This window comes from Mixophyes fleayi, chromosome 3, assembly GCF_038048845.1.
Source record: "Mixophyes fleayi isolate aMixFle1 chromosome 3, aMixFle1.hap1, whole genome shotgun sequence".
Classification (NCBI taxonomy): domain Eukaryota; kingdom Metazoa; phylum Chordata; class Amphibia; order Anura; family Limnodynastidae; genus Mixophyes; species Mixophyes fleayi.
In genome coordinates this window covers 53,523,628-53,539,630 of record NC_134404.1, presented here as the reverse complement: position 1 = coordinate 53,539,630, position 16,003 = coordinate 53,523,628, and the positions used below count along the sequence as shown (strand labels likewise).

At 41.0% G+C, this 16,003-nt stretch overlaps 1 protein-coding gene across 2 annotated transcripts in view; it reads left to right on the top strand.

Annotated features, from left to right (window-relative positions):
* Positions 1–16,003, top strand: part of TRAPPC12 (trafficking protein particle complex subunit 12) — a 75,602-nt gene that overhangs the window by 22,835 nt on the left and 36,764 nt on the right. For both annotated transcript variants that reach the window (XM_075201499.1, XM_075201498.1), the window contains exons 4-5: positions 8,550–8,663; positions 11,139–11,277. In XM_075201499.1, coding sequence (XP_075057600.1) covers positions 8,550–8,663; positions 11,139–11,277 — 253 coding nt within the window. The remainder of the gene's footprint in view (positions 1–8,549; positions 8,664–11,138; positions 11,278–16,003) is intronic.

Sequence of the window (16,003 nt, the reverse complement as noted above, 5' to 3'; positions counted from 1 at the left end):
CCACCGGGTTAGCTGCAGCAGTGAAGTACAAGAAGAGAGAGGGGCAGCTGGAGAAACTGCATGCATCCGAACAGAGTGACCGGTAGCTGTGACAGCTGATCGGTAGGTGATTGGAACAATATTATTTAACATGCCGACCAACTAAAATGAAACGACGATCGGATACGTGGAACGACTGTCGTTCAGCATGTAAGCATACACACTGAAGCCATATCTGGCCGAACAGTCGTTTATCGGGTGAGTGGCACGATAATTGGCTGAAAAAACACCAGTGTGTATCCAGCTTAACTCTTCCTTCTCACCAGTTGTGATTTATCACAAACAAACACTCCACCACTGGGGTTCACCAGTTGTTGCAGTGATGGTCATCTTTAAATTCTTTTGGAAATATCTTGCTGAGCCTTGACGTGGACAAAGCATTCAACAGAATCTCTTGGGCACTTTTCTTCTTTTTTTTTCATTCACTTAGTACTATATTTTTAGTCATTCTTTTGATTCATAGCTTCAGTACATTTATGCTGCCTGCTCGGCATCTTAGATTATAATTGGTAAATGTACTCCCCTCTAACCGCTTGCCTGTCTTGGTCTGACCGATTCAGAAGAAACCATTATTGTTTAGGGCAGCAAGTGAAGAATACCCAGCAATAGCTGAGAATGTTGTCTATTTTCTGCAGGTATAAAAAAAAAAAAATTTACTTGGACAAATACTGGGACAATCGATCATTTGAAACAATTGCTTTCCTATACGCATGTGGGTAAACATGCAGTCCCTAGCCTGTATTTCAGAGCGAGACCCTAGATCAAGCACACACAACTGCTGGACTTTTTTTCCTTTCCACATTACTTCCCTAAATTATCAATAGAGGCTAAAAAATAACTAGTAATCCCCATCTTCAGCCTCTGCTCTACGCGAAATTGGGCCTCTATATAGAAGGACCCGTTATGCAGAGCGTCGTCCTTCAGTCTGCTGGCGTATGAAGGTCTCGGTACATTAACTATGGACGCTAGGGCTTTCAAATCCTATTACTTCAGCTGACTGAGGCTGTCTCTCATCGCTTCATGTCGTTGTTTCACAGTTGAACTGCTCTATAGAAAGATCTGCACAGTGGGGCCTATTTCCATGAGGGATCTCCACCACCCCTACCAAGAAAGGTATGGCCCAAATGGAGAGGAACCTTTAACTCGGTTACTTGGATGATTCCATCAGCTTACAGAGAGCAGTGATTGGATGCTATTTTAAAAATCCTATGTTTCTTCGGTTTCCCGCTCTTTTCGCCTAGTTTAAATGCAAGAAAAAGTATATTTTCTTTGAAACCTAAATGTGATACCATAGAACCTAATTTACTGCTCCTCTGCAGCCTAGAGAGATAGAAGCATACAGTGTGTGCTGCGTCTCCTCACAGTAAGAACAATGAAATATTAAAATTTCTGCTTGAGTCGTGAGTGCAACTGGGTTTACAGTGACCTGGATTTGATGTTTACTGTGCTAGTGTGAGACTCACTGCTGTGAATAAATCTCATCCATCTATTTGTTCTGTTCCTGCTTTTCTCCTTCTGTTGTCTAGTGCACACATACCCCTGCTGCGTTTTAGGCACTCATTCGTAATCTGGATGCAGTTATGGCTATTTTCCTGAACATGTATCAAATACAGTAATCATCACTACTTGTGTGTTTCTTGTGCTGTTCTTTTTAGCCTAATTATTCTTAACATTTTAATGATAAGGGCAGCAGAGTGGCCTAGTGGTTAGCACTTCTGCCTCACAGCACTGGGGTCATGAGTTTGATTCCCGACCGTGGCCTTATCTGTGTGGAGTGTAAATGTTCTCCCTAATTGGCGGCTATCAAAAGTGACCCTAGTCTCTCCCTCTTTGTGTGTGTGTGTGTGTGTGTGTGTGTGTGTGTGTCTATATTAGGGAATTTAGACTGTAAGCTCCAATGGGGCAGGGACTGATGTGAATGAGTTCTCTGTACAGCGCTGCGGAATTAGTGGCGCTATATAAATGATGATGATGATGATGATGATTAGCTCTTTGTTATCAAAAGATGCTATTTAGTTTGATTTTTTTCGTGAAACGTTCACTGACACACAACTCAAACTAAGATACACAAGGTGGGGATGTGCCAACTCGCACGTATTGGAACCATGTCACAAAGTCATCCGTTGAGCTCACGTCCTCGCACACAAACCTACTCTTGCACTGCAAAAATGACACTGACTGAAGCCAGTTCTCGTAGCTATGTCATTGGATAGCTTGCTGCAGGTACACTACCTTTGGTGAACACTAGCCAAGTAGAGTTTGGTCACAGGTCAGGATTCCGTTGGCAATCGCCCAATAACAGCGCTGAGGTTTCTTGGATGGAGTACGATGGTAATACAGCTATGTTGAAATTGTCAGACCGGTTCTTTTAAGAATCCAGTAAATGTATGCTTCCATTGACCTCAGTAGAAACGGCTTGCAAATGATAGGCACCAGTATAATATTTTTAAGAGCATTGTCTACATAGCTCCAGGTATTTGTCCAGCCATCATTTAAACATATTTCTGGAAAACTAAATGAAGATTAAAATGTTAAATTTGGGCACACACACTGGTAACGGCTGTTTAGCCCAAGCAATGAGTAGTTGATTTATGTGGGCAAACCCATTGGTTGTCATCCAGCTATTCACCGCACAAGCCAAGTGGCTGAATCATTTCTGTCGTCATTGAAAAATGACCACACGCACAATATTCTGCATTGCACTTGTTTTAGGGCCACACACACAATGATATTGTTCTAGTTGCCGGATATAGCTTGTGATGTCATGTTGTGAGTGGCCTACATAATCCCTTGTCAGCCCTGAAGTCCTGTCCCCTACTCATGCCATGCTAAAAAAGCCGTATTCAGCACTGCGTAGAGCTATCAGACAATTGTCCTGGAATTTTTTAAACACCCTTGAAACTTTAATGTAATGCATTTGTCTTCCCAAAATGAAGGTACTAGATCTATTATCCCAAATATTTTCATAATTTTTTTCCCATTATTTGGAGAACAATCATTTCAGAATACACTAATTTACATTTAACAATAGTTTGTTTCCTTTTACTAACCGTAGAAATCTCTGCATTAAATTGCTGGGCTCCTCACAGTGCCTATAAGAGGCTTTATTTAGTGGTCATGTCTGTATGTATGACCTTATCAAGCAGCAGTAAAGATGCATCTTTTCTGGTATTCTGAGCTTTATTGATAACTGATTTCCACATAAGAGATCCTATACCTATATTACGGCTAATGTCGATAGCTGAAAGAGAAGCAATCCATATTTTATCCACTGGCCATCTGGGGGGGGGGGGGGGGGGGAATAAGCTGCTCTACAATTTTTTATGAAAAATATAACTGGTGACTCCAGGCGGCAGAAGGATTTGGTTATTCCATAAAATATAACAAGGGATTGCTGGTGGGCTTCACACTATTGCATTGTGAAATGTTAAAGGGAGCATAATATGCTTGTCACACACCGGACTCTCAGGTCCTGTTACTTGCCCCTTCACTGTCGTCCCTGTGGTCTACAGGCTCTGCTGGTCTCAGATCTCTTTGCAGGATGCTGCTCAGTCTGTCTTCACTCCAGAGATTCCTTCAAAACCAGTGCATGGATGCCGCCATCTTGGATTCTATCACATGCTCCCTCCCAGCCAGTCAGAGTGCTGCTTCTCTAACCCATTACCAGTGCAACGTTGATTCCTCATACGCCGACCTGGTTTCTAGCAGTCTACAGTCTTCTCTGTTCATTCTGCCAATCCGGTCTCTCCTGATAAATCCTATCACCGTCATGCTATTCTTAACTTCTTGCTAGTCTCCAGTGCCACTCATATTTAGTAATCTCCTGAACTCTCAGCAACCACCATCTGTACCAGTTTTTTCCCCCTCTCGTGCAAAGGAACCTAATAAAGCCACCTTTGTGCACGTAGCCACTAGTTCTAGAGACACAACCCATTCTAGGTACAGACAAATCCTCAAGTGTGACAATGCTCTTAATTTTTGGCTTTTACATGTTAAAATTGAGAATATTGGAAATGCATTTTCAATCACTAAACTGGTAACTTTTTAAGAACCCCACAATTGTTGCCCTATGGACCCCCAAGGAGATGCCTAGTGCAGGAGAATGTTACACTATGATTGTTTGGGGGGCCATAACCCAGCTCTATTTGGGCTTATGGTGATGCCTACCAACCCAGAAGCCACCACTTCCATAGGTGACATGGTAGGCAGAATAAATTATAGTCTATCCTAATAGTGGAGGCTGTAATTAAGAGGGACCCTGTAGATGGATGCACCACCTTTCTTGGTCTTGAAACTTCTTTGGGAGATGGTACTAATGGAACTTGCTATAACATTTAAAATTAGTATAGGAAAAGAAAAACCTCTTTGCTCTAATGCTATACTTCACAACATTTAAAAATATGAAAACATTCCCATGGCGACAAAGGGGTGTACACTGCCGCAAAGCATGTTGCTCCACCAGAGGGGGCAGCCGTACCCCTACTTCTAACAAACTTTTTTTCTCTCCCCTCAGAAATGTCACATTTCCCCCTTCTCACCGCTATCATAACACACCACATCCCCCCTCATTCCTGTTCTGCAATAGATTCCACCCCTCATCACGGTCTTAAAGCCTTTCCTCCCTCACTTCTTTTATAGACCCCCTCTCCCCCTGTGTCAGCACACTACCCCCCCCCATTCTACAGGGACATTTCTGGCAACAAATCCGGGTGAAGTTTATTCATTCTGACTCCTCACTAGGCTGACCTCGCTCACAATTGTGGGGGTGGTTACTTTTCTGTGTGGGCACTGGAGGAATCCTCTCTAAATCCAGCCACAACGAGACCTGCTACAATGCGGGGCAGATATAGGTGAACCCAGGATGCCGGGACTACTGCAGTAGTATTTCTGTCTGAGTCACATTCTAACTATTCTACTTCCAGCTGACCGCAAAAACCAGGATTGTCGGCCACTGCCGAGCCTCTCTACACTCTGAGTGGGGTGGTTTCTTTTATAGCTCAGTTACACACACAAGTCACAACTGTTATCGTAGTGGGGTAGTATTATAAAGAAAGTGACATATGATGCATGTAATAAATGTCCATGCACTTTTATGGGGTGAATATATACTGTACCTTGTGGTATGCGGGTGGGGGGTGAGGTACAACCAACAATACCAACACCTCAAGTCAGCATTTAATAGAGAGAGAATAAGAAACCACTCCCTTGTTGATATCTTTTTAAGAAATAATCCCCTAGGTCCTTACTGACCCTTCCTTTATTTGTAGTTAGTGTTCTCTGTCCTTTTCATGTTGTTCCGTTTTTCTGCCACCCAGCTGTTCCTCGATGCTGCCACCACCATTCCGACAAGGCGTCACCATTACCCATGCTCTACACTGCTCCTGTTGGTTCATCTTCAGCAGCTGACATTGGACATGGATAATTGCATTACCAAGGGAGTGGACATGGCACTTAAAAACGAAACTGTATGCTCTTTCCATGCACTTTTTTTCATTAAATAGGACAATAGGCACGGTGGCGGAGTGGTTAGCACTTCTGCCTCACAGCGTCATGAGTTCAATTCCCGACCATGGTCTTATCTGTGTAGAGTTTGTATGTTCTCCCTGTGTTTGCGTGGGTTTCCTCCGGATGCTCTGGTTTCCTCCCACACTCCAAAAACATACTAGTAGGTTAATTGGCTGCTATCAAAAATTGACCCTAGTCTCTCTCTCTCTGTCTGTCTGTCTGTCTGTCTGTCTGGAAATTTAGACTGTAAGCTCCAATGGAGCAGGGACTGATGTGAGTGAGTTCTCTGTACAGCGCTGCGGAATCAGTGGCGCTATATAAATAAATGGTGATGATGATGAATACATAGACAATAGATATGAAGGAGAACTAACAGAACTAATCTGAAAAATAATCATTCTCGTATTGGGCAGGCTATGCTTTTACACACAGTTCTCTAAAGTTATATTCTCCCTCTAATTGTGAATGGATTACCTAACGAGCCTATGAAATTGTAATGCAAGCTACTTGTATTGCTAATTAACATGAAAAACGGGGGACTTAAAATACACGGTTAAAAAAATGCATATACGTTGTTTCTATAAATGTCCTTTTTATATAGCAATATGCACTTGTCCTAGGCCGGGGCAAGTGCTCTTTTGGCTCCAGTAGTGCAAGAACTACTTTACTTTCATAAATGTTTCTGTCAGTAAGCTCTGCCCTTTTCCAATTACCCTTCTCCTTTCATGTCACGTATCCTGATAGGTATAGTGCGTTACTGAATGTCATTACTGCACAGCAGTTTTATAAACACCCTAATGGGCTTGTGTGAATTATGTTTCCTGTCCTGGGCTTTGTGATCACCGTAAACCTTTGTTAAGCTGTGTACTCGTGCACATGTACCCAGATAAAAGGACTAATGTTGGAAATCATGTTTTTTAAAAAAAAATGGGTATGTCTTTTAAAGCTTTTAAATATAGAATGCTTCCTCGGATCACGTGTTAATCACTCACAGAAGTAGCTGTCAAGCGTGGAAGGGTCAATTGCTGGGTTGGAGTCGAGCAGGGAATAGATGGCTGAAGCAGACTGTTAAAAAGCTTTTAATGGTATAATGGAGAAGCTCTGTGCTCTCATTACTGTGGAAGAGTAAAAATCCGAGGAAGGGTTAATAAATGCATTTTCCAAAGCTGTGCCAACCGCGCTGTAGCGGCGTAATTTATGATGGAGAAGAATGTCATAGCTGGTGGAGGAGGACGTTTTAATCACTTTAATGGTGTCGCACGTAGAGTTAATGGCCCCCTTTGAGTCTTTGTTTCTGGGGAGAAAAGGCTCACAGGTACTATTAGCAGTGTCTACGGAAAATGCTGTGTTCCCCGTGCACTATAAAATGAAAGTTATTGTTATCCCATCTTTCGTTTTTGGTGGAGAAATGGCATTTTTCTTTTCTTAGGCTATGATACTACTTCTGTTTCTTTTTATACTTGTTGTATTTGTTATAGGACATCGGCACAGACAATACAGGTGACCTAATTCCTTCCATTTAATCTGTAGGTTTTGCTGCACAGGATATTACCACTGTAAACTCTGCCTGATGTGCTCACCTTATGCTGTTCTTTATTGTCAATGATTATTCACTGTTTAAATGTCAGATTGTCCAGTAAAACATATAGAGATAATTTACAGACCCAGACGCTTAAAGGGGAAAGTGGTGGATTCAGGGAATTCTATTGACAAGACAGATTTATTTATTTTCTTTGCCCTTAGAGTCAACAGATTGTGTCCAGTACACAGATCCTAGTTTCTGTTGTTGTATATAATGGCCTCAACATTAAAAACATCTGCCTGGACCATAGGATTCTCTAACGATGGCATTTTAATCTGTTATCCTGGATCACTCTTTATTCTGTTTTTTTTTTCCATAATCTTTTAAACAAAAGCAGAGGCAAGAGAAGCAAGTGTTTAATGATGACTAAAGAACCATTAAATCTAAAAAGGCCAGATGGCATATATTAAGCAATATTAACATTTAGAAGTATAACTAAATCTAATTGGGCTTTATTATGGGGGAATCATTGTCCCTGTGTGCTTCAGGTTTTCTATTATAATGTAATCTTATTAAATCTATCCTATTCTGAAAGGACCTCTAACAGGACATCCTCTCCCTAGATAGCAAGGATGCCGTAACGTGGGCTCGTCTTGGTGTGGGAACTTTATAGTTGTGGCTTTGTGGCTATTATACCATTCCTGTTCACATCATCTCAAGTTGTCGTTCAGATTTTGTTTTACATTGTCTAAATTAGTTCTTGGGGTCTACATTAGTGAGCCAACTGCAGTACATTCACCAGGCATTGATAGCGTTGGCTGCACTTTGAAGACCTCACTCTACTGACCTTAAATAGTGGGTGGCCAAGACGGTCATCTTGCCGCTTCCAGGGTCTGACCAGCCTTGGGAGTGAGTACTGATAAGGCGTACCTTTTATTGATCCATGAATAAATATATTTGAGACCAGACTGATTCACCTTGGGAAAGGTACCGCAGTCTGATGTATAGCCTACACCAACTCAATGTCATTAATACAGAGCAACTGTATTCAGTACATGGAAACTGTTAATAGATTGTTCATACTTTTGGTAAGATTGTATCAAGCTGCTGTCTTCAGAGCCGTATATAGTTTTGCTTAAGCATTATGTTTTTTGCAGTCCTCTTATGAACTATACACAAGTTATCCCTATTCCTTTATGAGATTTAATTTCTGATATGTTTATATAATTGTATAAATTTTAACCTTACTAAACTCTAAGCTGTTTATGTGTCTGAAAATGAAGAGGGGTTTCTAATGTTGGTGCCTCCTGCTAGCCATAAACAGGGCCTCATGCTAGGCTTCGCTTACTGCCTAATTATACATACAGGTTTGACAAATGACATCCTCAGCTTTTTCTGCCCATCTTTACTGACCTTGTCATCATTACTGATGCATTTTATTGGCATCATTTGTTAGTTACCTTCTTCTCTTTCCTTCCAACAGAATAGTAAAAACTGGCGGGCGGCAGTAGACCTGAGCGGGAGGCTTCTGAGTGCTCATGGACAAGGGTATGGTAAGAGTGGTCAGCCGACGAACCACACCACTGACTCTTTACAGGTGAGGGTCCCGTGTGTGCCTTTTCTTGCTGTCTCTGTGCTCTTTAAAGTACTACGTTGCCTTTCCTGGAAAATATAAAACATTGCTGTATTCACATAGAAGCACAAGTGTAGGTACTTACAGTACACGGATAGGACGTATCACAGTGTTTCTGGTACAGCCTGACTAAGGCAGAACGGGGGAGGCTGACTTCTGCGCCATGTCTTCTGCACAGCGCAGGGAGGTCACGCGGAATAACAGAGGAGGAGGAGGGGTGCAGTGTGCTCTCCCTTCTTCCTGGAAGGTTGGAGGGCCGCAGACGAGGGCCTCGAAGATGAAGAAGTTAACCATCACTGCTCTATATAATGAAGACCATAAAGGTCAGTAAATTAAAAAGAGGCCCCACCAAATAGGAGTGCAGTGTGGTTAAAAGGTGAAAAGAAACAGTAGAAGAGACTAATTCTATCATCATCACCATTTATTTATATAGCGCCACTAATTCCACAACGCTGTACAGAGAAGTGACTCGCATCAGTCTTATTGGGGCTCAAATTTAAATTCCCTAACACACACACACACACACACACACACACACACACACACACACACACACACACACACACACACACACCAATTAATGATTTCAGAGAACAAAAGAGAAACTAATAGGTCTTAAAGAGCTATCAACTTATGTTCAGGTAGATGAGAAACTGGTCTCAGACATTAAAACCTAACTTTTATTTATTAATATTAAAAGCATAACAAAATGAAATGCCAAAAGTGTTATAAAATTCATTAAAATAATTGTGCCTCCTGGTTGAGATCAGCCAACTGTTTTCGGTAGTTTTCTGTACATCAAAAGGTCACCTTGGGAATTTTTCTGTAAGAACACGCAGAAACACATATCCTACCTCCTAGACAGCTGGTTTGATCTTATTAGAGTGCCTGAATACGCGGTATGGATCAATAGCTTCTGTGGTGCTTCACACAGGTTACGTTTATTAAACAGAACATTGTTCTTTGAACTCTTACATTACAAGGATATAGTTCTTATTTTCATAGTAGCCTTTATGATGTTTATGTTTACTGTTTTGGTCCTAAGTGTAAACATCAGTGGCAACAGCATCTCCTGCATGATATGAAAAGTTTCTGTATCCCACGGTAGAAAGCTCAGCTAGGTAGCCTGCGGTTCCTAGTTGTGGAACTAAAAGTTTCAGAATGCCCTGCCACTCTGGTAGAGTTCCACGAGAGCTGGCGAGCATCCTGTTCTTGAAGCTTGCCCTACAGTTTAAAAGAGGAGTGTGCAGTAAAGCAAGACTGTTTTGTGGAGCTTTAGTAAACCGCCCTGGGGCTAGATTTACTAAGTTGCGTGTTTGAAAAAGTGGGGATGTTGCCTATAGCAACCAATCAGATTCTAGCTTTCATTTATTTAGTACATTCTACAAAATGACAGCTAGAATCTGATTGGTTGCTATAGGCAACATCCCCACTTTTTCAAACAAGCAGCTTAGTAAATCTAGCCCTGGTATCTTTTATGGTAACACCACTGAATTCACTGTAATGGTTTACTTGTTTGTTAATTGCCAGCACTCTGCTTGTGTTCAAACCCATAGGCGGGGTGTAGAATTATGTGTACTGATATAGGTAATGATTTATTTAGTTCCGTAATGTTGATAAACAAACATTTAGGTCTGAGTAGTGTCCCACTGCGGTTTCCTGTCTGGCTGATAGTTGTATATTCTGTTACTGGTGATGTCCCCTGTTGTACCAGAATCCTGGGCTCATTTCGCGTTCGACACATCTGTGCATCAAATATATGTAGGAAATGATGCATGCAAGAAAAAAACATACTTGTGTGCATATGTTGAGTTGGATGGATCCCAAGATACGTCCAGCTCTAAAACCATAACATTTGCCTTGGACATAAAATGTATGGCTATTTAAGCCCTGCTATAGCGTAGAGATGCGATTTGACAGTGTTTGTAATGCTGAAGTCACATTAACCTATTTGTACACAATATAATGTAATGAAGTGTTAGATACAGGAGAGAATACTGTCTTGACAGCATATAATAAATGCATCCTGTTAGTTGGCCCTTCTCTTTGACCTCTACGCAGCTTCCTCTTCTACCCCCCTGAGCTCTTTTATCTAAGGCAGGTGGTTAGGTGACTAATGGGGAGGTAAAGGGAGCACACACAAGAAAAGTGTAAGGCTCAGAAAAGGAAGTGTTCTAATGTGGCGTGTCTGTGGGCAAGATGAGGAGGATAATATTTAAACAAGGTGGCCCTTAAGCCAAGGAAATTTGTTGTTTGTCCAAATGTTTGTGCTATGTGCCTCATCTCTCCTGGGGAAAGGACAGCTGCACTTTTACTTTTGACCTTGGGGGGCATGGAACAGACCCACATATTGCATTAATAAGTAAAATTTATTTTCTTTCATATAACCGTTTGATGTGCGGTGACTTAACTAACAAGAAAGTAACGTATTTTTTCCAGCTCTGGTTTCTGAGACTGTCTCTGCTGGTGAAACTCGGCCTTTTTCAGAACGCTGAAATGGAATTTGAACCTTTTAAAAACTTAGACCAGCCTGACCTATACTACGAATATTACCCCCATGTTTATCCTGGACGCAGAGGTAAGACATTACGTGGCTACATCAAGTTTTACGTTAATTAGCTTCTGACAAAATGAACCTCGGTGTGTGTGTCTGTGTGTGTGTCTGTGTGTGTGTCTGTGTGTGTGTGTGTTTTGTAGGGAATTTAGACTGTAAGCTCAAATGGGGCAGCGACTGATGTCAATGATTATATTTTCTCCATATTGCACTGCATAATATGATTGACACTATATAAACAACAATAATCAGATTTAAGTAATTTCGCACAATTTCTTGTTGTTATAATAAACATAAGTAGTTGCTCAGTGGTGAAGGGTGCGGATTGTATAATAGTGACACTGAAAGATGTGCTGCAAATCCCAGTCCGTGCCCTGTGCCTTAAGGACTGTAGTCCTGTGTAAGGCTTTATATGTATTATGCAAAAAAAAAAAGATAATAAAAATATTGTTGTATAATTTACTACAAAAATAAGTCTGAGCCAAGTAATCAGAACAAGTCTGGGTCTCTGCTCTAAAACTACAACAAAACAATGACAGCGCGAATGTGAGGCATCCAGTGGGTTATATGAACCACTACTTTCCAATAGTACTTATTAAATATAAATTCTACAACGATTGCAAAATATAAATAAAAGCAACATTTATTATAAAAATACATAAGATCCCCAATAATAATCTGAAAGTATTGGTAATTAAGCCAATGATAAACAGCATATAGTGTACAGAGATATCAGTATATCTTCTTGAATGACCACATGTATAATAGAACCCTATTACAATGTCTCTTAGACCGTGAATGATTCATTCTCCAAAAATATACACTCCAAAAATACTATTGGTCGGACTGCTGAGATGAATACCTGATTCGTCTCCTAGAGATGTAGATCCTCCAATAATATAGTGTAGACCTCACACCGTGAGTATAGCAAATACTTGCAGTTAGACACTAGTGCAGGGTTTCCCAAACCCAGTCCTCAGGGCTCCCCAACAGTGCAGGTTTTCCATATCTCCTTGCTGGAGCACAGGTGTATTCATTACTGACTGACACATTGTAACAGATCCACAGGTGGTCCTAATTATGTCACATGTGATCCGGAAAACCTGCACTGTTGGGGGGAGCCCTGAGGACTGGGTTTGGGAAACCCTGCACTAGTGTGTGTGAGTGGTACTATTGAGGGGAATGACACTTTCCCCAGATTAGCGGCGTTTCTGAGACATTCCAGAAGGGCCTTTTTCATCATTAGCACCAGGTATTTGTTGTTTTATACTCTGCTCTAAGACAGCCTGAATCAAGTGACTGTCTGCCCTTTAGAACATGTTCACTAGGTTATCTTAAAGGAGCATACTAGCCCGAGTGGTTCATTCTCAAAGCATTGGAGGACATTTATAAAAATGGGCGCACAGGAAATTGCAATCAAAAGTGTTTAAACTTTTTTTCAATATGTTTTTCAGAACTTTTTTTTCTGAATAAAATAAGATACTCTTGTGTCTTTTGGTGGTGCGTGGCCTGAAATGACTGACTCTTGATAAATAGACCATTAAACTCAATAAGATTGTTATAGGCCATGCTATGGGCTGAGCGACAGGAATGGCCAGTCTATAGCCAGCTTTAGGCATGGTTCATGCACTTTGTAGAGCTAAGCACGTATTTGGTGCATTGATATTGAGGAGTCTCGTGGTGCTATTTAAATCATCCAGACAAGCAAAGAGTATGGTTCGCTGCACTAACCTAAACTAATGCAGATCTAGAGATACTTGGGGATTCTGTGTAGAATAACTTATTAACATCATCTTGTAATAGTGAAAATAAAACATACATGCTTCTCCGTAGTGTATATATTCCCTTAACACTAAAAATGACATTTGTAGTAGGGCTTTTCAGGTCGTTGTGGGTGAAGTATTTCAAATTTATCAAAACCTATAAAAAGAAACACTGCAGTTGCAATAGTGACATCTGGAGGCTCGTGGTAGGTACTGCACTCCAGAAAATTATTGGTTCAGTTCATAAAGAAAGTCAGTCAGTAATGTCACAAGTTCCCAGTGTGTTAATAGCTAGAATCCTCATGAATGCATGGTTCAGCTAACAGTAACTTTTGAAGGTGCACTTTAAGATAATGTATTTTATTTAAGTTACAAAAAAAAAAGAGAATCCTTAGAAGTGGCACCGTCATTGTAAGTGGGTCCCGCCTCCTCCTTCACTGCTAGCAGGGGCTGGCTGTCTCTGGACGCACCCTCCATACGCCATGTACATGCGCCTTGCTGCCGAAATGCACGCAGAGAAAGCTGTGCCGCTGTTCGGATTGTGTTTTTCACAATCTGAGCAGTCGGGCAGGGTTCTTGGCCACAAACAACCCGCTCGTGCTATAAAGCATTACCTGGCTGAAGGTAGTCGAGCGCTGAAACTTATCTCTTAGTACATTGCTCCAGATTCTGTGATATGTAGATTCTACGCAGCTAAACTCCATGAAATAAATGCTGGAGTATTCAATTTATGCCCTTCGTGTAATCTTGGACCCAGTTCCTTTCTAATGTGACTGTCCCGTCATTATCTAATTTTGGAGTGAAATTGTTGACTTTATTATATGCTTACTGGGAATATCCGTTAAGAGATCTTACATAGGTAGTAATTCCGGGATGAAGAAATTAATTAAAATACTTCTAAGATATCTATTTATTTTGCATTATTTTAAACACAGCATCTTAAATTTCAGATAAGGTTCCTTTTAAATACAGATTTAGCCAACCTGAAATGTAACTCTTCACATGCTGTTCATTTCAGTGGCATGTGATGTGTTAAATGTCAGTTTGCTACCTCTGTATAAGTTCTCTTTTCTTTTATTTGTATTACATTAATTTCCTCTAAAAAAGGAATATTTATGTATGTAATGTGCGCACATTCCTCTAAGATAGGTGAAGAGTCTCTAATAGCAGGAGACCTCTTTCTGTCACCGCGATACTGCAGGGGAAAATCTCCTTCACCTAAAGTACCCGTCTGGGAGCCATTGCCTTTTCGTTTGTTCCATTTGCATCTTCCTTCCCTTATAATTACTGGCTTTTCCCTGTCTCCTTCTCTCAGTGCTGCCAAAAGATTCATTTGATTCTGTGCTCTCTCCCATTCATGTGCAACCTTCAGCTATTCTTCTTCCTGACAATTCAAAGGCTCTGTATTTGTGCTGTGTGGTGAAACATCTAGTCATTAGTGTCTCACTTTCTTTCTCTATTCTACGACTCTCTGTTACACTGAACAGAGAGCTTCAGCGTGTGTCTCCCCAGCTGTTGTGGAACTACAAGTGTCAGCACATCCTGATAACCAGAGCTTGGCTAAGATTTAAACATCTAAAAATTACCTTTAATACAATAGTGTACCTCCGAGCAATGTCCTTAAAGGTACACCATATTAGACAGGGTAACGTTGTATTTGAAAGTATTTGCACGGTAAGAACTATAAGATGAGAGAACATTTAAATGTTCCAAGAAAGTGCAAAACCATTATCTGTGCTTTTATCATAGACACCAGCTAGGGATTCAGAGCTATGGTTTCAATTGGTAGAAGACTGACTTGGTCTTATTAGATCTCATCAGTGAATGATATGTAAGTCTTTTACTGTCTCCAAGTGCAGTGTGGGAGTTTTAGCCCCTTTTACCTCTGCATCCTGTAAATACATTAAAAAATAGGGTTTTATTGATATAGCCGGGTACTCCTGCTACACAGGCCACAGATATCCTAGAGATAAGGGCTGGAAGAATGGCACCGCATAAAAGGAGTGGCCACACCAATTTCTCAGCTACTACATTGATAGAGTGTCAATCAGTTCTCAGTAATCATAGTAACATAGTAACATAGTTGATGAGGTTGAAAAAAGACACCAGTCCATCAAGTTCAACCTATTTTGGATCTCCTGCGATCCTGCACTTATATTTGAAATTGATCCAGAGTAAGCACCCGCCCATCTGTTTCAATTTTGGAAATACCCCCAGACCCAATATTGCAGTCCTGTTTTTACCCTATATCCACTACTATCCTTCATTTTAATTAACGGTCGTATCCCTGGATACACTTTTCAGCTAAAAATTTATCTAACCCTTTCTTAAACATATCTATTGAATCTGCCATCACAACCTTCCCTGGCAATCAATTCCTTATCTTAACTGTCCTTACTGTAAAGAACTTTTGCTGGTTGTGAAATTTCCTCTCCTCTAACCTTAGGGGGTGACCACGTGTCCTGTGTATGGTCCTTGGGGTAAAAAGTTCCCATGAAAGTTCTCTGTATGTATGTATTTGTACATAGTAAACATATCTCCCCTTAGACGCCTATTGTCTAAACTGGCTAACCTTTCCTCATAACTTAATGACTTTATACCCATTATCAATTTTGTCGCCCTTCTCTGAACCCTTTCTAGTTCCAAATTATCTTTTTTCATCCAAGAGGTAACGATAGTTGATACAATTGAACATCTATTTGAAAACCAAGGGGGTTTGGAGACCAACCCAGACCTCTTAGTAGCAGAGAGGTCGCTTTACTTATCCTAAGGCCCCTCGTGCCAGTATGACAGTGTTGGGGTGAGACCTGGTAGAAGGACTCCTATGCTGATCCAAACGTATTCATTTAGAGAGGCCAAGACTGTTTGCATTTGTTTTGGGATAAGGCAGTTCCCCTTGACATTGGCATAAGACCACTGAAATGTGTCACCGTCATTGGCTTATCTATGTACAGTGCACCTTTCAAGGGCTTAAGATAGGACCATAT